This window comes from Thermobia domestica, chromosome 13, assembly GCF_964235325.1.
Source record: "Thermobia domestica chromosome 13, izTheDome1.hap1.1, whole genome shotgun sequence".
Classification (NCBI taxonomy): domain Eukaryota; kingdom Metazoa; phylum Arthropoda; class Insecta; order Zygentoma; family Lepismatidae; genus Thermobia; species Thermobia domestica.
In genome coordinates this window covers 197,951,195-197,972,344 of record NC_137466.1, presented here as the reverse complement: position 1 = coordinate 197,972,344, position 21,150 = coordinate 197,951,195, and the positions used below count along the sequence as shown (strand labels likewise).

General features: G+C 36.9%; 1 protein-coding gene across 2 annotated transcripts in view; it reads left to right on the top strand.

Moving 5' to 3' along the window:
* Window positions 1-2,305: 2,305 nt before the first annotated feature.
* LOC145668921 (protein brambleberry-like) overlaps window positions 2,306-21,150 on the top strand; it is a 55,834-nt gene continuing 36,989 nt past the window's right edge. Inside the window, exons 1-5 of one of the 2 annotated variants that reach the window (XM_081737201.1) lie at window positions 2,306-2,440; window positions 6,704-7,023; window positions 8,019-8,147; window positions 13,485-13,670; window positions 19,935-20,157. In XM_081737201.1, the coding sequence (XP_081593327.1) occupies window positions 6,772-7,023; window positions 8,019-8,147; window positions 13,485-13,670; window positions 19,935-20,157 (790 nt within the window). In that variant the 5' untranslated portion in view covers window positions 2,306-2,440; window positions 6,704-6,771. Of the gene's footprint in view, window positions 2,559-6,703; window positions 7,024-8,018; window positions 8,148-13,484; window positions 13,671-19,934; window positions 20,158-21,150 lie in introns of both variants that reach the window. The other variant, XM_081737200.1, reaches the window with a different exon arrangement.

The window sequence follows — 21,150 nt, the reverse complement described above, 5'->3', positions numbered from 1 at the left end:
AAAACTTCTACGGGGCCAGCAAAAATTTAGGGGGGGCGTCCCCCTAGACCCCCCTTGGATACGGGCCTGTAGCTTTAGGTAGTCGTTTGAGGCAGAATCACACTTTGTTCTATCTATAGCCTGTTAAACGAATGGAGCATATGTGCTTTTCTATCCTATGTGCCGTAGAAAACTTCTGTTCAGTCATTTACCACGATTAAAACTTAATACATAAATAAAACTAATATTTTACGTGAGCTAAAATGTGTTTTTTCTTTCTTTTGTATATTTTCATCTCTTGCGTTATTCGAGAGTGCGGCTGGGTATTTAACACCAGTCCACGTCAATTTATACAACGGGGGGTACATATGTTAACCGCTGCTAGCAAACAACAAATTTAGAATCTGACGCATAACTAACAGTTTAATCAGTATTGTTAACTTACAAAGGAAGTTTCCCCTAGATAAAACAAAATATGGATTTCATCGAAACCCTTATATTAAAAAACACAGTTTTAAATAGACATGAAGGTCTAAGGCCGCGCCTCCATTGCATCCGAATGCGACTGCGAACGCGAATGCGAATGCGAACTGCGAATTCATGTGCCTCTACTACATCCGAAGTTTTGTGAATGCGAATCAAGTTGTAATATCTCTTTCAAATCTTCAATGTGAAATATTTTTGCTTGAAAATTCATATCTTAAAGTTTTCAGAGCAATAATAATAATAATAATAATAATAATAATAATAATAATAATAATAATAATAATAATAATACTGTATTAATTTCCTTTGTGTGCAAAATAGAGTGAATGTCGCAAATGTCGCTCCTGTTATTATTATGCTTTTGTGGTAACCGCTATTTTCACTTTAAAATAAATAAACTAAATAAAATTAGAGATTGCAAAATCAACCAACTTTCTAAGAAAATTTTCTCCATGAGTAAAAAACCCGTTTTTGCTATTTCAAACATATTAGTCAATAATTACATGTATTCGTAAAATCATTATTTGAGGAACAAAGAGGAAATATAAATTGAATAAAAATTTGCGGTTCGTGTATTAATTAGATCTTCATATTTTAAAGAGAAAACAAAGAAAATTATAAATATCTTCCACTCCAAGTTCTTTACTTACATCTGCCTATAATTTGTTCACGACGTGTCATTTGTGGTAATCTGGATGAGCTTGGATCCACAATGGAACTTTATAAAAAACACAATTTATTAAAACATCAACATATATTTCCATTATTATTTTCATTTTTATCTCCGCACCTCGCAACGTCGACTACTTTCACGCAGAAAGAACTTTCTTCTCTCACGTAGCGCTCAATTTCCCTGCAGACGACGCTCCATTCGCATCAATTCTGACGAACAATCCCAGCATGTTGGGATCGTTCGCATTCGCATCTTTTCGTCGGTTTTCGCAATTCGCAGATCGGAACTAGTCGAGGCACTCCAATTCATTTACACGTGCTGGGAAATTCGCATTCGCATTCGCAATCGCATTCGGATGCAATGGAGGCGAGGCCTAACAGAGGCAACTTGGAGTTGACCCATGGCCGGCTTTGAATTAACTAAGGAGAAAATTAGAAATAGCAGGGAGTCATTCCGCACGGGTTTGTGTCAACGAAACTCAACATATACTTTTAAATTTGCAAGAATTGGTATAGCACTTGTTGAATAAATTATTGTTCCACCTTTTGCATTGGACCAATATATTTCCTAGGATTTATCTCGTATTGCATAGTTGGCCTGACGGTCGGCAACATTTTACGGAGACTGGTGCGGAATGTGGCCCCAGGAATTTTTCTGGGCCTTATGACTTATCAGTCTTCATAAAAATTGAGAAGAGAAGCTCAACTCAAAACTTGTTAATACCAACTTTTCCTATTATGGCCAACTGAAACGTATACTTCGGGTAACGTTGTCACAGGCCGTTACGGAATGGGACTCCGCATAAGTTTTCTCAAAATTTTTTAGTCCCCCCTAAAAAATGTTATGAAATTTTGGTTGTGTGTGAAAAATACAGCTGAGATTATTACATAAAGTAAATTTGCGTGACTAATGTCTGTAAAGTAATTGTGTGATATCAAATATTGCTAGTTAAACAGCAAAACGATACGAAATGAAGCCGCATAATCGCAATAACATATAGGTAATTAAATGCTATTTTATTATCTTTTAATTAAATGCTAATTAAATGCTGGTTTTATTTTAAGAAAACAGAATATTTTCTCTTGGAACTGCACTCTAAAAGATTTTACTTTTTCCCAGGTTTTTGTTCTTCAAACATTTCTCAAGTGGATTTTCTTCAAATTTAGTAGGAAAAGGTTCTGTTTTGCAGCGGTGAAATCTTCTACCTTGGCAAAAACAAGCTATATAACTCCTGTTTGGAAACTTCAACGCGATAGGCTGGACTCTCCGAATGGGAACCAATCGTAACCAGTGAAAGTAGAGGTAAAATTGAGAAATCAGCTGTGCAAGATGGAAATGCGGAAGGGGTAGTGTGTGTGTGTGTTAAACTTACGTAAGGTTTAGTTATGAATTAGGAATGATACGTTCAATTAAATGAGTTGTAAGTATTTATCAAATATATATAGAAAAGTGTAATGTGTAAAATAGATTGAAAAATTATTTGCAATAAATCAAATAACGTAACGAAAATTGTGCACTGTAACGCTTTTTCCTTGTTTGATATCTGTTAAAGAATTTTATCATTATATGCAAATATTTTTTAAAATTAAATACAAAGGGACATTTTTATCTGCCCTATGATCAAATTGCTTAAGTTAGGCCTACACGAACTACACCATGAATTGTAAAGTATTCAAATTATAGCATCCAACTGTGCCCAAGATATGAATATTTTTGTGTGACTAAGGCATATTCTAAGTGAAATATAAGTAAAAAGAAAAAAAAATACTATCCCAGTTAGGGAGATAAATTGTGCAGTTTTACCATACGGATCCATAGATTTATAAAATTTACAGAATAAATTTTTAATAATATTTTAATAGAGTAGTGTATAAGTAATAGAAATATGATGTACACTTACCTCTGAGATGGTTATTTACGTGGAAATATAGAAATTAAAGTCGAACCTGAAATGCAAGTAATACTCATAAGCTGCCATAAAATTTTAGCAAGTCGGTAATTTCCCTATTTTATGTCGAGAACAGAACCCAACCAACCCCTGCGGGGCTTCTAACCCGTTACTATTACTACTACTGCTAATACAACCACCACCCGTTCCTACTACTACCCCTACTAATACTATGGATCCATATAGTAAAACTACACGTTGCTTGCTGTTTTGCATAAGACTTGTTAAAGTGAACCTGCACCGGAGAATGCAAGAGCACACCTCGAAAATGATTGCTGAAGGTAAAGAAAATTAAACCAGAGAGAAACAAGTATGCTTTTTATGGATTTGTGTGCATCCATATAGTAAAACCGCACGAAATAAATTTGTAAAAGTTCACAGAAGAAATATCTAATGTTATTTCTGTGCACTTTTACTGTAAGTATCCACATATATGTAAAATTTACAGAATATAATTGTAATAATTTAATAAACCAGTGAGTAAATAATCGAAATATGTTACTATCTTAGCTGTGAGAAGTTAACTGCAGAAGATGAGGGATCAGAAATTCAAAATTTACTGAGAAATGAACAGAATCTGATGAAATTTTAGCATGAGAGTAACATTAAAAGTAATAAAGATAATCAGTTTATTGGGAAGAAAAACAAAGTTAAATTCTGGATTATATGAGTTTGCAAGACGAATTGTGCTATGTGAAGGCAGTATACAAAGTGATTGTAGAAGTCGCGCAAAAGTGTACCACGCGCAAGGCATGTGTTCTTATGCCAAATAGTATTTTTTTTTTTTCGTGCAGTTTTAATATATGGTTTCATAGTATAAGTAGTAGTAGGAACGGGTTAGAAGCCCCACAGGCGTTGGTTGGGTTCTGTTCTCGACACAAAATGGGCAAATTAGAGAGTTGCCCAAATTTTTCTGTACTTTTTTAAATTTGGATCTGTATAGTGAAACTGCACAGTTTTTTCTACTATTCTAGTCTATGCTTACATCCACCGTTGCTGATGCGCTTACTCCCTATCAACGCACTCCCCCTTACTACCGCCCTGTTGTGTTCCTACTTGTGACTCGGTTAAATAGTACGGTATCCTAGCTTTTTAGTTGGTATGTAGCACAGGTTGTGTTGTTTTTAAGTCAGTTCGTGTTTTATGCACTGCAATATCTGTTAGTGCGCACTCTGTAGTTATACTCAACCCTGTTAAAATCCATGAGTCCCTATTAATGCAACTATTCAGTTAAGAAAAACTTTTTAAGGCAATAAAAGTGCATTTCCTGCTAGTAGTAGTTCATATTTTGTGAATATAGATATCTTGTGTGGCATCCTAGTAGAGGAAACAAATATTTTCATACGCGTTTTGTAATTCTGTGCTCCATAGGATAACCGTCAACACATCATACAAATGAGCTTTTGCCAAGTGCACTTTGCGGTGGGTACACACAATGTGCGGGGTTTTTCTCGGTGTTCTCCCGTTTCCTCCCAATTTCTTCATTCCATCATTTCATTTATTTTCTTATCGTCAGTGTCTCTTTTAGCCTAACCGACATAACCCTGGGACGTATACAAAAGAGGTGAGTTGACATTAAGTACCTGAATTCAGAGTTCTAACTCGTCATGCGCTAATGTGTAAGGAATGAAAAAAAAAAAAAAAAAATATCGGGATATTACCAATAATGTCCATAATAACGGAAAATACCTAATTCAAGATGTAGGGTAAATGTCTTTGTGCAACATGCTGCATTATGCGGTACCTTCGTTTTGTATACCCACCATCGCTGATGCGTCTTCTCCCTACGAAGGCACTGTCATGCGCGCCTTACTGCTGCGCTTCTGCCCTCAGTCGGTTAGTTCAGCACTCGTGCTTTTAAGTGGCCACCTAGCACAAGTTGATTAGCGTTCTTCGCACAATAAGTTTTTATGGCATACGTACACTGAAGTTCTCCTAAAGGGAATCTGCAGCGAGCAATGCAAGTCTACATCTCAAAAATGTTTGTGTCTACGGTGCAATGTACTGAAAAATAATTTACATGCAATGAAATTAAGTATTGGTCCGTACAATAAATCTGCACCATTATTTCAAATGAGGAATATGTAACTGGTCAAAATGTGTGGGGTTCTTACCTCTTGACATACCTAATGATATTAAAAACTTAGTGGAAAGTATACGCTTCTAAGCACATAATGGTCCATAAGACATCCACGATGGAGTGAATTTCAGTGTCAGAGCATTGTGCTACGACATCGATAACGGGAAAGCCGTCCTACAGGCATATTCTAAGCTCTAGTAACATGTACACAGTGTATTTCCTCGATTTTCACGCACATACGTATCGTCGCGGACTCGCGTGCTTGACTGGGACGCACTACCACTTGCTCTGCATGACTCTTGGATACCATTCATTCATTCTATGTAGACACGTAGCACAAGTTTGTTTTTCGTACAATAGTTTATGTAACATACTTTGTATATCTAGCAGTTGTATTTATATCCAAAGTGGTTCAAGTGAATCTGCGCCTAGATTACATGGAAACTGAACCCCTGTCACAAGAAATAATTCGTACGGAGTGCATTTCCTGATGAAGGACATACACATCACGTGAGTTCATTTCCTTAAACTGGGAGAGCAAGAAACTATTTGCACACAATACCGGTAGTTATAAATGCTGTAGGTTAATACAGCGTTTAATTACTAATTTGTGCGCTTCCTTTAACATTGAGTTTCTATGTCAACTATGATCGCGATTTTACATGCTTTAAAATCCACAAAAAATACCGTGTTGATAGTTTATTGGTAGAGCACACCAAGGTTAATAAAGTTGTAAGGTTTGGTCATATCGGAAACATGGCGCTAATTGCGTGGTGGTATTACGTCACTATAGGAGCAAAGCGAGAGAAGCGCACAGCCACAAACACGATGCATGGTGTTAGTAGAGGAAATAATGAAACTGACTGCTGCGTGTCTTTCTTTCTGGTTGTTTGTTTGGGTACATTTTAGTTAACGAAATTTTCTTTTATAGATTGAAATTGATTTTTTTTTTTTTTTAATGTTATCGTTCCTATTAAGGTACTGCATGTAAATGAACATCCTAATTCTTATAATATCTTAATTACACATACACTTTAGGATTTTTTAAACTTATTTTTATGATGATTTTATTTTTACATTCTTTTAATGAACGTTATGTTGCTGTCATTTGCATAACCGAGAAATCAGCTCGTATCAATTTATTTTTGTCACCCATTTTTCTGATCAAACGTATAAATCACCCACGGCACCGATTTCTGTTTAACTTGGGGTAGGAGGCTTTAGGTATACGTTTCGTTGTTTCAAAGTATATTCTTCAGACTACTGTGAAAAGTAAAGAAGTAAGTTTTACCAAGCAACCAAGGCCAATTCAAACATAGAAAGGTATGTTGTTTCGATTTATATGATAGCGGAATACTAATGCCACTGGTAGTAGTAGTAGTAGTTGTGCAGAAGCTTTTCCAGCATCCCTCGTACTTCTTTAATACCTTAATCATAAATGTTAGATTAAACAACATCTTAAAGACAAATTTATTTATAAGTTTCATTTCATATTGTTTCTGTTTCCAATTTACATTAATTTGTTTTGTTTATTAAGTTTTAGGTACCGTGTAACATCAAAACTACCAGCTTTTGATATTTCATTGAGTAAGTATCAGTTTCAGGATGAACGCTGTTTGGATATTAAGTATTTATTTTGTTTGCTCTCAATGTGTCGTGGTAAACGGCCAATTTCTCAGTTGGATTTGGCCGGCCAGAACGTTGTCAAAGCAAGAGTCTGAGCAGAAACAGCTGGCGGGTGAGGTTCCAGCAGTGAAAGTACCGTTTGAAGTCAGTGCTGAAGATGAGAAATTTTTACAAGAAGCTGAGAAGTATTCAAATCTTAGATTGTCTGAACTGGATTCTTGTCAGCATAAGGTAAGAAGAGTTTAGCTCTCATCATTTGTGTGTGGAAGAAATAAAAACTAAGCTCGGTGGTAAGAAACTGCTTTGGTGCGAAGTGTTCCTGGTTGATTCCAGGCCGGAGGGGTTTCCTGAAAAATATCTTGTCCATGGATATGGTCATTATCTTCAGTCTGTCAATGTTTCTATTAATTGCCCACCTTCTTCACCTTACAAGCCATCGGACGTGAAACCAGTATTTTTTAATTACAGAGTTGCACCTTCTCTCAATTTAAGGATTTTAAAAACTATATTGTAAATTAGCTGTTGCAAGAATACAGAATAATTTAACCACTGAACTACTTGAGCAGCCGATTTTTCTGTTGTCTCCTCATTGTTCTGTGCGTATTGGTAGTTAAATTCTGAATAATAATTTTAAAAAAATCTTTGTTTTTATATTTTGTTATTGATTCTCTTTGTCTTTCCAATGCTCCTATTTTTCCTATATATTTGCGTCTCTTCCTATAAACTCTTATATTTTCTACATTTTAACGAAATCTCTCATATTTTTGTGGCATTGCTACTTCACTTGTCAAAATAACATAAGGAAATAAGGTGTGGATGGTTGGATGGCCTTTTGTCTCCACACTAGGGTGGTTGAATGGAGACTCTTCTGTTTTTCACCCTTTCCTGCTTATTGTCTAAAGATAATTACACCAAGCAATATATAGTTAGCGCAAAAGTATTCAGGCCATGCAATAATCCAGACCCCATCCTTGAAGATGAATGAACTACAGAAAATTCAAGACGAGCAAAACAAATTTAGTCACTGAAGAAACTGTCACTGATACTTTTACTGTTAATATATATTTCCTTAGATGTTAAGTTCTGTGTGTAATTGTGTATTTAGATAATTAACAAACTAAGTCTTTGTACCATATGTTCTTATCATAAAATTTAAATGTGTTTCCTATATTCTTTAAGTTACTATAAATAATATAGTGCTGAGTCATGGTCTTACTTCATTTCAGGTAGTAATGCAAATAAGAACTTCGTGTTCTAAAATGACTGAAGAGGAACTGGCAAAAATGAGCGTGAACCTCCTAAATTGCCAGTCGCTAGTGGAAGGACGAAAAATATTTCCTTGTACAGAAAGCATGGTAGGTGATTTTTTGGGTAATAGGATTGTAGCAAATAAACTGTTCGTCCTACATAGAAAACGTACTGAAAGTTTTATAACATGGATAGTATTGGTATAGTAATGTGATTTATTCCTTAAGGCAGCTGCTTAATCAGAAGACTAACTTCTTCATCTAAGCTAGAAGATTTGAAAAGAATAAAAGTTAGAGCAGTCATTAATACTGAAGCATCTCTTGAAAAAGTCTGCAGTTACATAGAGTTATTCCTGTATCAGCATTTTTGTGATAGCGAACGAAGCTACAGACACGTAACGAATGGAACTGCCAGAGTAGAGCTGTTTGGGATAAAACAGGTTGCAATCTTACTAAATTAAAACCAACATGAATCATAAATTTGCAGCATGCGAGCGGTCCCGGGTTCGATTCCCGGTGGGGACACTCGGCCGATAAAGTAACAGCTTTTTCAGGCCAGTCATCTTGAGTGAGGTTTTTCCTGAGTTTCCTTCATTCACGCCAGGCAAATGCCGGGATGGTACTTAACTTATAGGTCCCAGGTCGCTTTCTTCCTTCCCTTTCATCGGATAGTGTGCTCCCCGAGAAACGTCATCCTTCAGGTACGTGACGGGCTATGTTATGTTGCTCTTACATTGATTCTTAATGTAGACACAAACATACTTACAAGCATGTATTTAAACTTCTAGTTCTGAAACCGAAAGGAGGAGCATGATACGAAAAAGTGTTACGGAAACATCAAACTTAATACGAGCTTCTCCACATCTGATTTCATATGCTTAGAAGAATCTTCATTTCGTTTATACAAAGTGACTACAAATAAATTAGATATTTTCAATATAGTGTAGAAATCGAGCTACGGTTATTGTTTGTATTCTTGTTTTTCCAGGTTATAGCGTATTGTCAACCATATTTCTAAATTTGTTGCACATGGTCTTCACGAACCCACAGATTTCAAGTGCCCATATATTGCACAAACAAAACTGTGAAATATCATCGTATTGAAGGACTTTGGTTGAGTCAGTACGATTGTCAAATTCGTTCCAAACTCGTCGATGTCGGTCCATTTTAGCATTATTAGCACAATTGTATTGGATTGTTTCGTCTCAAGTCGTGACAGTTCTTGTGTCAATCGTAGACTGCTTTGCTTACCATATTTGTTTAAAATAACAGTTTGTGATACTTCAAAAGTGGATACATTTTTGTTCGTACACTAAATGTTACCCAAGATGTGTTTAAAAGTGAAACGAGACTTCTCATGAACTCGGTACTGTTAACTTTAGAAACTCTCTAAGGGTATACGGACAGAATCTCGCGGCCAAAACATCTCCGTTCAGAATATCACCTAGCAAAAGTCTTGCTGTCTAAAAACTTGCAGGCTGAAATCTCGCCAAGATAAACCCTCGCCATAACAACTCTGGTGTAGGTCGTTCGTTACTTACTGAAATTTTCCTCCATTGCTGGTATATATAATGTAAGTTAATAATTATTTGCAGGATCAGAATTGTTGAAAGATTAGAACAATAATCATTTATATAAATAAAAAAATAAATTTAAAAAAAACTAAGGAAATTACTTTTGAAAAGTAATAAATCGTAGTTAGCACGCTTTAATTTTATTTTATTAAGGAAGATATATTTTTATTTTTTTTTTTTTTTTAACTTTATGTTTTCACATTCAATCCGTCCTTGAATCTATCGTATTTTCACAATAAGTAATTTACGAAGAATTACTGGTTGCTGGTTTCTGGCGGTCTGAGAATTTTTGGTTGCATAACGGAATAGGATATATAGTTAGTAGAGAGGAATGTTAATAAAGATATGTAAATACTCAGTGCGGCAATTTGAAATCGAGATTGGAGCTGTAGAAGAAGAAAAAAAGTGAATGTAGAAAGTTTCTTACCTTGGTTCATTTAAGATACAACCCTCCTGCAAATATACACCCTGTTTCAAAAAGAATATACGTATTACAAAGAATTATTTTGTCCAAACTATCGATCGCTGGGTCCCGGCTCGGCTATTGGAAAAACGAATACATAGTCTAGTTTATATTAATAGCCGCTAGATTTCAGTTGTCTTCTGTTTTGCTTGGTAACCGTCGTATGTTTAAAATGGCTACTCCGCAGCAGAAATCGTTTTGTGTTCTCGAGTTTGCGAAGTGCAATTCCGTGATTCCGGGAGGTACCAAATTGATCCTCCGAATGGGTGGAACATTCGCAGATGGTATAGACAGTTTATAGATACAGGATGTGTATGTAAAGGAAAGAGCCCTGGCCGCCCTCGTGTTCCTGAAAAAATGTTGCACGATTTCAAACTGCTTTCCAACGTAGTCCTTCAAAATCAACTCGTCGTGCCAGTCGGGAGTTATAAGTGCCGATAACAACAATTTGGCGTGTTTTGAAGCGTCGGTTGGTTATGAAGCCGTAGAAGTTACAGCTGTTATAAGCTCTGCCTCTGATGATAAACGCAAACATGTGGCATTTTGTAACGAGATTCTGGATGCTATTGACAATGATAACACTTTTGAATAATGCATCGTGTTCAGTGATGAAGCGACTTTCCGTGTTAGTGGTCAGGTAAATAAACCAAATGTTCGAATTTGGGGCCTACAGAACTCACATGCAGTCATTGAACATTACGAGATTCGCCCAAAGTCAATGTGTTTTGTGCGATATCCCAATCGTCTGTTTACGGCCCACTCTTCTTTAATAGAAACACGATTAACAGTCAGCATTATCTCGCTATGTTACAAAACTGGTTGTTTCTGAGGCTGTACGAAGATAACTTCATTTTTCAACAAGACGGGGCACCCCCTCACTGGAGTCTCCAAGTGCGTGAATATCTGAATGAAGCTCTACAGAACCGTTGGATTGGTCGTCAAGGGGCTGGCCTCCACGGTCACCGAATTTGATACCCTGTGACTTCTTCCTGTAGGGTTTCGTTAGAGACAACATTTATGTACCACCACTCCCAAAGAACCTAGAAGAGTTGAAGAACCGGATCCGTACTGCCATAACATCAGTGACGCAGGACATGCTTGCCCGAGTATGGGAGGAATTTGAGTATCGATGTGATATTGTTCGTGTCGCTGATGGAGGACATATTGAATATGTGTAATTTGAACTTTGAACTGTAATTTGAACATGAGAGGTTCGTAAATATGTGTGTAAAATTTCATATTTGTATGTCTTAAAGTTTAATAAATATATGCATTCGAAATACGTATATTCTTTTTTAAACAGGGTGTACATCCTTGCGCCCTGGCTGTCAGTGCATATATAAGGATTGCTTGAGATCCTTTTGTGGAATGCTGTTGAAAATCCTTGTCGTAGCCCTCTTCAAGGCCGATACGTTATAACAGTACAAACCTGTGAGTGCGAACTTGAATTTAGGAAATAGAAAATAATCACACGGGGCCAGATCTGGTGAATGGGAGGGTGGGACAACACATAGATTCCTTTTTGGAATAAGTTTTGCACAATCACTGCTGTGTAACTTAGCATTGTCATGGAGGAGAACGCCACTGAACATTACCCCGATACTCGGGCCTCTTATATGTGATGGTTTGCAGTAAGCGCTTCAATAGCTAAAGGTAAAATGTGTAAGGCATAAACTGTCTGTCATGTAGGCAAAGATTCTTCTTGAACAGTGCTCTTTCGTTATTTAAAAAAAAAAAAAAAAAAAATGGTGCAGGGTTTGTTTTAAATTGTGGAGAGTGAGAAGACCTCCACTCTGCACTCTGAGGTTTTGTCGATAGGTCATCCTCAAACCCATGTCTCATCCTCAGTAACGATATTCAGGAGGAAGTTGGGGTCCCTATTGCAGGTAGTAATCAGTTCTTTGCCGTGATTAACCCTGTCCGTTTGTTGGCCATTTGTTAAGGAATGAGGCACGAAACGGGCACAGACCTTCCTCTTGTTCAGATCGTGGGTTATTATTTGTTCTACAGTTTCTTTATTTACGTGCAACTCAAAAAGGATTGGCAGTGTCGCATTTCAGGCTTCACTTTCTCCATCAATTCTTGTTCTCACTGTACTTGCTACTCCTGGTTGTTCGTTGTCTTCAGTTGACTTTAGTCCCTTCCTGAAACGCCTGTGCTATACAGATACAAGTGCATGGGATAAACAAGTGGCTCCACACTGTTGAAACATTTGATAAGTTTCGGTAGTAGTCTTATTTAGATGCGCACAAAACTTGATGTTCGCTCTTTGTTTCGTGTTGAACTCATGACGCAACATAGCTACCTTTCTACACTCATCACGTCTATACACGTAACTGTCAGTCAAGAGAAATGCACTTGGTATCAGTTACGCATGAAACATTCCTCTTTTGTTTGCACTACAGCTCACTTGCACAACTGCGCTACATGTCGAGAAAAAAGATTAGTCTCTATTTCAATCACTGTGTGTATTAATATATATATAAAAGTAACATTTGGAGCATTCTATTGTCAACCGACTTCGTCACTGTGCAGAATTTCAACATTCCATGACGTCGGAAATGATTTTAAGTTGCATGATTTTGGGGGGGAAGGGGACCAGGACACGTACGAACCATTGTGAGTTAAATAAAAACATGTAATAAGGATGTGGCCTATGCACGCGAACAAGCTCGATTTTACAACCCTGGACCCAAGAAAATTGTGCTCCCCAATAATTTGTACATATTTAGTTATGGGTACTCCTCCACTACCCCCCCCCCTAAAAAAATAAATAAACCAACAGATAATAAATAAAATCATGGTATGTGTCTCAAGGATACAAAATAAAAACAAAAATCACTAAAATACAAAATACTGATGTAAAATGAATACATTAACTTTGTACACACAGTATTTTCAATGCTTTTTTTTTTTTTTTTTTTTTTTTTTTTTTTTTTTTTTTTTGCATAGCTTCTGTTTTCTGCATTCTCTACTTCAATCTCGATTTTTTTTTATAGCCATGCCTCTATATGCGTATGTGAATACGGTCCTATACACAAATGATAAACACACACCTGCGTCAAAGCAGCAGCACTTCGTACATGTGTACTTTGAAGCATGAGTCGTCATTCTTGGGTTAACATCATGCTATTTAATTAAGTAGAACTAATTAATAAAGTTTGTTGTCCTTTATAGAGGGATGTCAAGCGAAAGAATTAGATATAAGGCTTGTTTTAAACTTTTTCATTTGGAGCTATTTTCACGTAGACTTTGAAATACTTTTTATAAGCTTGTTGCCTCTTACAAATGCGATTTCTTTTCTCTGAAATTGTAGGTAAAAATTACATTCATTTTATCATGTAAGAATGTGATGGCTTAAAATAATGTTTCAAATATGTATGTGTACTTTTAATGTTTTTGTTCCAGACTTTAAAAGAATGCACACGAGATATGGACCCCGATGTGTGGAATTCGTACCATTTGATGAATAATAGGGCTAGAGCCGTATGTTACGCTGCAAGACAACAACAGTTCAGAGCTCTCACAGAAATGACTGTGAACAAGCTGGTGAATACTGCGCAAGATCAACTGGACACGATGAAAACACTCTATGTATGTTTTTTTACTTACTCTTAAATTTTATCTTTTAATCATACTTAACTCACTAAAACTTTGCAGAGCGATATGTTTGTGTCATGATGGCTCAATAGTAAAACACAGGGCCATAAATTCAGTTTTAGGTTTCGCCTTGTTGCGTGTATTGCGGAAAAACCTATTTACGTATGCTTTGTTAGGACTAGAAATACAAGAAGTCAGTATCATTTCACAGTGTACAACTAAAGACTTCCACTATTCCAATTCAGCACTCAAATTTGAAGTAGTACATCTATATGTACTGATTGCAATAGAGTAATAACACTAAAGATGGAACCTGTTCCTCGGGCGCCGAATCCATATAAAAAAAATCCCATTACTCGCTATCTCTTAATGTTTTTATTCTATGTCAATAAAGGTTCAAAACAAAAATCGTTCATTTCAACCACTTTTGGTTTGAATAGAGGGCTAAGCGAGGAGATAGAATCTATTCTTGGGAGACTAAATCGATTGCAAACAGCCGTTTCTTGATATCTTTTACCGTTTTTGCTCCACGGATATCAGTATTTAATACGGAAATAAGTTTGAACCATTTCCGGTTTTGTTAAGAAAAAAAGAAAGAAGCTTGGTAAGGTAAGTGGGGGGGGGGGCGAATTCTACTTCGCTCCGGGCGCTGAAATTTCTAGCTACGGCTCTTGTAGTACCCGAGCGCAGGCACGTAGCCAAGGGGTGGGTCCGGGGGGTCCGGACCCCCCCCTTCGAGATCATATATGAAAAAAATTAAGATGAAACAAAAAGAAACGAGAAAAAGAAGAATCAGCGCTGAAAGTATAAAAATACAGCAAATAATTGATATTACTTGAACGGACCGTTCAGAATTCCATTTAGCTCCATGCTAATTCTATGGACTACAAATGACAATCAACAAACCTGTTCTATCAGGTAGATTCTCAGATAGAACTTAAGAAATGCCAACAATTACCAGAGCCTGGCAACATAAATTCCAGTTACACTTTAAAGTAATTTTCAATTTCGCGGCAACACTAATCCATTTTATAGGATGTGTTTACCGCCGAAAGAGATCTCGTTGCTATCTTTGACGGCATTAATCGAAGATAAGAAAAAGAAGGAAGACAACAAGAACCCAGTTCGAGTTACTTAGGAAGACTGTATATTTTTCAATATTTTTTTAAATATTATTTTACTTCAGATTTCTTTATAGTTTTTTATTAAAAGATTAATATATCCTCATTTTATTGTCCTAACAAACTAATATGGGTGTGTTGCCAGTAAAATAGTTTAGATTGATTGAGCCCCATGGTGTGTAACCACAGTATTTCATGTCACGGATCCCCCCCCCCCCCTATTACGAAATCCTGGCTACGTGCCTGCCGAGCAGATACGTAACATGAGCATTTGTCCTGCTGGTGCACTCAGTTTCCATCTGGAGGACAAAATAATCATTAAGGGATGTATGTCATCTTCCAATGGTTCTATGTCCTTCGAAGTAGTGGAATTACGTGGTACATGCAATAAAGATGCCAGACATTACGAAAAGAAAACACCCCAGTCATCACTAAACTTCCATGGCCTTGTACAGTTCCATCCTCCTGGCACCTTGGATCCATGGCCTCTCGGAGCCTGTGTAATATTCGCAGTTTGCCGTCAGCGTATTATCGGAATTGAGGCTCATCACCCTATGCTATTCTCCTCCAATCGTCAATTGTCTAGTAATGGTGTTCTGTAGGCCATGTAAGACGTTGGGCGTGGTGGCGTACAGTGAGAAGTGGTACTTTCATTAGTCGTCGAATTCTAAAGCCCATACTGTGAAGCAAACGTAGCACGTATAGAATATGATTTCACAGTTTGTTTACTGAATATCCTACTGGACTTATCCACTCAGTTGGATAGTCATCCTGGCTGAGATTTAAAGGCAATGGCTACATACTGTGCAGCTGAGTCTTCAAATGTTACAATCATTTAAGGCTTTTTGTCAATGCTGTTCAATCGATTACTCTTCCTTTCACCACTATCTATGCATTCTCACCATACTCTAGACACTGTGTAATGAGTAAATCTCATTTCTGAAATTGGAAGCCTCCCGTGCGGAGCATCTATTATTTGTCCTTGATCGAAGGCGTCTAAATCGTGCATTTTACCCATTCTTTCTCTTTTACCATTTGCTTTCAGAGGGCTACACTTCTACTTATATACGAGGGTAATTTAACTCGAAGTCGCAACATAGTTGTGAAATGGAATGTAGTCAATTATTCACTTCGAGGAGCTTACAGTCCTTCGATGTAGTCTCCGCCAGCCTGTTGAAATCTTCGCCAGATGTCGGATAGCCGTTGAATATCTATCAAAGCCCCACTTTGTGAGAGGGTGGTGACAGTGCGTCCTAAGGCACGAACAATGCTGGGAATGTCTATGAAACGTTTGCCCCTGAGAGGTTCTTTAATTTTGGGAAAATATCAAAATCGCAGGGGCTCTTATCCTGGGAGTATGGTGGATGCTTCAGTTCCTCCCAACCCCATCGTCGTAACAGTCTGTACTGGATTGGCTGTGTGGCGTCTGGTGTTGTGTAGGATAATTCGTCCAGACTCCAGGAGGTGTGGACATTTGCGCCGCAATGCTGGTCACAAATGGTGACTGAGGTATGAAGCATACTATACAGAATTGTCGGTAACGCCCGGTGGAACTTCATGTGACAGGATAATGCCTTCGTAGTCGTATGACATTATCATAATCACCTTCACGTTTGCTGGCTCTTGCCTAAGCTTTTTCGGTCGTGGAGATTCTGGGTGGCGCCATTCACTCGACTGACGTTTTAATTCAGGCTCGTAGGATCTTTCCCACGTTTCATCACTTGCAGTAATGCAGTGCAAGAAGTCATCACCTTCCTCATTGTAACGTTAAAAGTGTAGCGCACACATTCCCACCTATGCCACTTTTGAACCTTGGTCAAGAGCATGGGGTACCCATCTGGCTGCAATTTTCCGCATGCATGTCTTGTATTAGCATGCGGAGCACTGATCCGGAAGAAATGTTCCGCTCATGCATTCACTACAAGTCCAGTGCCGATCACCGTCAAGCAGTGTCCGTAGTCTTGCAAGATGAATTTCGTCCATAGCCGTTCGCATATGTCCTCCATCGTGCATTTTGTTTGACTGTTGTCCCGCCTGAAATGCTGCAACCCATCTCGCTACTGTCCGATACGGTAGAGCAGCTTCACCACAGGCTTCTACTAATCCTCTGTGAATCGTCCTAGCATTTCGCCCTCGTGCAACCTGGAATTCACACGCTGTTCTGCACGCGCAAACATTGTGTTGGGGCGGTATTTCACACAACAATCACTTTAACAATGTCTATTCGCCACACACACCGTAATATGGGACCGCAGCAACGTTGAACTGACTCGTACACATCCAGGGCTTACACTACGTTCGTCATTTGTCTCCTGCTCACACGACACCAATCGTAACAAAGTTGCCACTTCGAGTTAAATGACCCTCGTATATGTATATCCTACTGCAGCGTCCATGCGCAGAAAGGAGAAGGCAGCGTCTTAATATCTGCATTACGCAGTCCACCCCTAATTCAGTGGTGTTTCATTGTATGAGAATATACTTATGTTTTATAGATGTTTGCTTTTAATTCCTTCCATATTATTCACGTCCATAAAATATTTTATATGGAGTAGTAACGTTTGTTTCTCGCCATTTATTTACTTTAAAAAAAAAGTTCTAATTTGCTACAACTGCATCCTATCGTTGTTACCATTAGTTCTCGATTCCAACATCCCACGAGCTCTGGGTGTGTATGAGGCATCTTCATTGACTTCTTTCACCTTATTCTTTATCTAACCTTTTTCATCATATTTTCTTTTTATCCTGTCATATTCTTGTTCTTAGCCCTTTTCTGTTTTTTTCCCATGCGTAAAAAGCTTCTTAGATACCCATTGTTCTTCCATTCTTCATACGTGTTCCTATCAGCATAGTGTTCGATATTGAATTAAGAGTTGCTGTGGTAGTTTCTATAACGATAGTAAGGAAGGAATATTTAGACCGACTATGTCTTACTTATCTGTTTTTATTTATTTATTTACTATTTTAGATAAATGATTATGTAGAACACATTAAAATAGTCGGATAATTGATGTTCATATTAATAAAGGGTTCCCACTCGTCCTGGAAATCCTGGAAAACCTGGAAATGTCGTTGAATTGATTTTGTCCTGGAAACCTCGTGGAAATGTTCTTGTAAATCTATTTCTGTCCTTGAAATTTACAGAAATACTGATGTTAGATTTTTCATAATTATAATGAAGGTTTTAATTGATTGCTCTTCCTGTTTTTGAGCTGAATAACAATTTGTCATGATCGTTCACGTGTGGGTGGTTGGTGGGCTTTTTCTTCCAACAAGGTGGTTGACTGGGAGAACTTCTCTCTTCTTCTTTCATCCACTAGTCTCTCAACCCATTCTTGGATGTTGTCTTCACTAGCACTATTCTCCAGACACTCAATCCTCTATAATCAGTCTATTTTCGCAAGACAGTACTTACTCTTCTGTAAAATTTCATATGAATGCTACTGGTGACAAGATCATATCTAGGTGAAATTCAATTCCTTGCTATACCAAAGAAACTTTAAGTTTCTTGTACATGAAGCAGAGCAGAAGTCTTGCTTTACTTTATTGGCAAAGTCAAATCTATCCGTAGAGCAGTTTCGTAAAAGAAGAAAGATTATGTCTATAGATAAGGAAATCACACAACTCCACGCTCAGTTGAAAAACTTGTAATATAATTCCTTTTTTTTTTTCCTAACTATATCTGTCATACTGGCACGCAATGAAGATGCCATGTACGAAAAATAGATTTTTGTTGTTTGTAAATTTGTTCGGTGCACAATTAAAATGTCATGTACAAAGAATGAAAGTACATGTACTGGATGTGAATGGATCGGGTGGCCATAAGGGGAGTAAGGAGGGGGGGGGAAACTCTCCGCTTTGTGTATTTGATTATTGTTGTTAATACTGTACTTGCATTAATATTCACTGCATAAGCTACTATACTTTTCATTTTACTTTTGTGAGTTTTGAACCTACAGTTGCAATCCTATTATACTTTTCTATGTCGGAAGTCCTGGAAAATTGATGATTTTTCCTGGAAACGTCATGGAATTTTTTGGGGGGAAAGATAGTGGGAACCCTGCAATATAAACGTTTAAAGTTGGTATACCAATGCAAGTTGGTATAACTTGTGTGGTGGAAGTTGAAGATATTAAAAATTAAAGTGAATTTTCAAGTGTAAATTTGTTTTTTATTCGTTAGGCCTATTTTGGTTAAGTGAGTGATGGTAACAACTTGTTCGAGTTTTTATAGAAGCATAATAGTAATGAATACGTAATAGAAATATTATATAATCTATCTTGTAGAGAAATGTTGAACATTATAAGCGTAGCCTGTCTCGTTAGTGTAGTGGCTAGGTGCCCCTTTGGTGTACGGGGTCCTGGGTTTGATTCCTGGTGAGATTTTTTTAAAAAGGTGGTTTAATTAATTCATTGTTTTATTTACGTTTTATTTTGTAACATAAAGTTATTTCCTTTAAGTTCTGTAGCACAATTTAAAGATGCGGGATGCACTCTCCCAGTTGTAAAGGGTTAATTCTATTATGTATGATCCTTGATTTAAGTGAACATGTAGTGGATTGGGAACATTGCCACCTTCATTATTCATTTGCGCTTGTCTTTCGTATCCTGTAGCCTATAGATTAGGTACCTTAAAAAATAAATTAATTTAAAGAATTTAAATACTGTATCTGCGTAGATTAGTTATGTATGTGTGTGCTGCTTTCTGTGCTCAGTCCTGGGTTCGGTTCCTGGTAAGAGCAGAAGGCCTATCATAAATATCCCGGTATTAAGCTGAGTCACAGTTTAAATAAGTAGGTTCCGTCTCTATAGCGTTGGTGTTGAAGTGTTACGTGAAATTCCCATTAATCGATCAAGCTATATTTTCGTGTATTAACTTAATAAAGAAAGTTATATTATTATGCCTGTATATTTATGCAGCAATATAATTTTAAAGCATGTACTGTTTCCTTCATCTGTCACGATGTACATTGACATAAGCTAAGAACTATTAAATCAAGGTTTAAAATACACAGAAATGATATCTTCACGAGGAAAACAAAATCATAATCAGTGTCTAAGAAGAATTCACGTAAATAATTTATCCAGCTGTGTTTATTAGATCGTAACTTTTTAGTCTCGAAAATTTTGTTTTTCAGGTAGGCCAAGAGAAGTTGGAAAAATTAACGAATCATACCTTGAGTTCTGTATCGGATGGCCACAAGGAATTATTGCTCCAACAGGAGCGGTTAAGAATGACGCAGCAAAATCTGCGTGAGTTCATCAGCTTCAATTTACAAGAATTGAACCGCGAAAAAGCATTGATAGCTGCAGGGCACAAAGAATTGTCAGAATTAGTGAAGAATGTAAAAAATAAACTTGGTAAGTTACGCTCTATCCATTAGAATTCGGTAAAATTATATATATATATATATATATATATATATATATATATATATATATATATATATATATATATATATATATATAAAATGTGTGTGTGTGTGAATTCGTCATTTGTACGAATTTCAAAGTAACAAAAAATTATTTCACAGACCATGATGAAAAATTACATCAAAAGAATTTTAAGTTGATGTTACATTTTGTTTATTTAGCTTTCATTAGCATGGACTTAGTTTAAAATGTTGAATTGATTTTCAAAATACTGAATTGTTTCTACACACAAGACGGGATGCTAGTTGGTATTTCACATGGTTCGGATCCCAGAAAGGAACGTTAAACTCTCCAGAGACCAATATCGCTAAAGGCCAGATGCACGTAGTTTAGGTATTAAATGATCACATACATTATATTAAAAGGCAACTTGGTTTTCAATAACTTTCAGTTCTCCCCCTCCCGCCCTCATTTAATTCAGTTTTACTCAACAAGATGTAAGTACAGGGTGGTTTAAAGACAGCTGGTGTCGTGCTTGAATAAACTTGAACATAGGCATAATCAAGAAAACCAGGCCATTGTTCGATATACAGAGTGATTACGTGTTTTACTACTATAAAAATGTTGGTCTCCGTTATCAAGGTCATGGTATGAAAACAGAGGGACATATAAGTGCCACAGTGTGCTGAAAGTAGAGATGATTAACAATAACAACAATTAGCAATTTATCTTATATTTCATGGCGATGGTTCAGTATTATTATATAGCTGTGTTTTCACTGAAAGCATTCCATGTAGATACTAATTATTATCCGATTGAACAAAGGGAAGTTGAAACCTGAAGTTAATAACAAAGTTAAGAAAACGTAATCAAAAAAGAATTTTTCTGCGCAGCCTAAGACTTGAGACTAGAAAGTCAGAAATAATGACAGTCGGATTCGATACGCTAACCACACATTACCTGGTTGAAGCTTGCATCGTC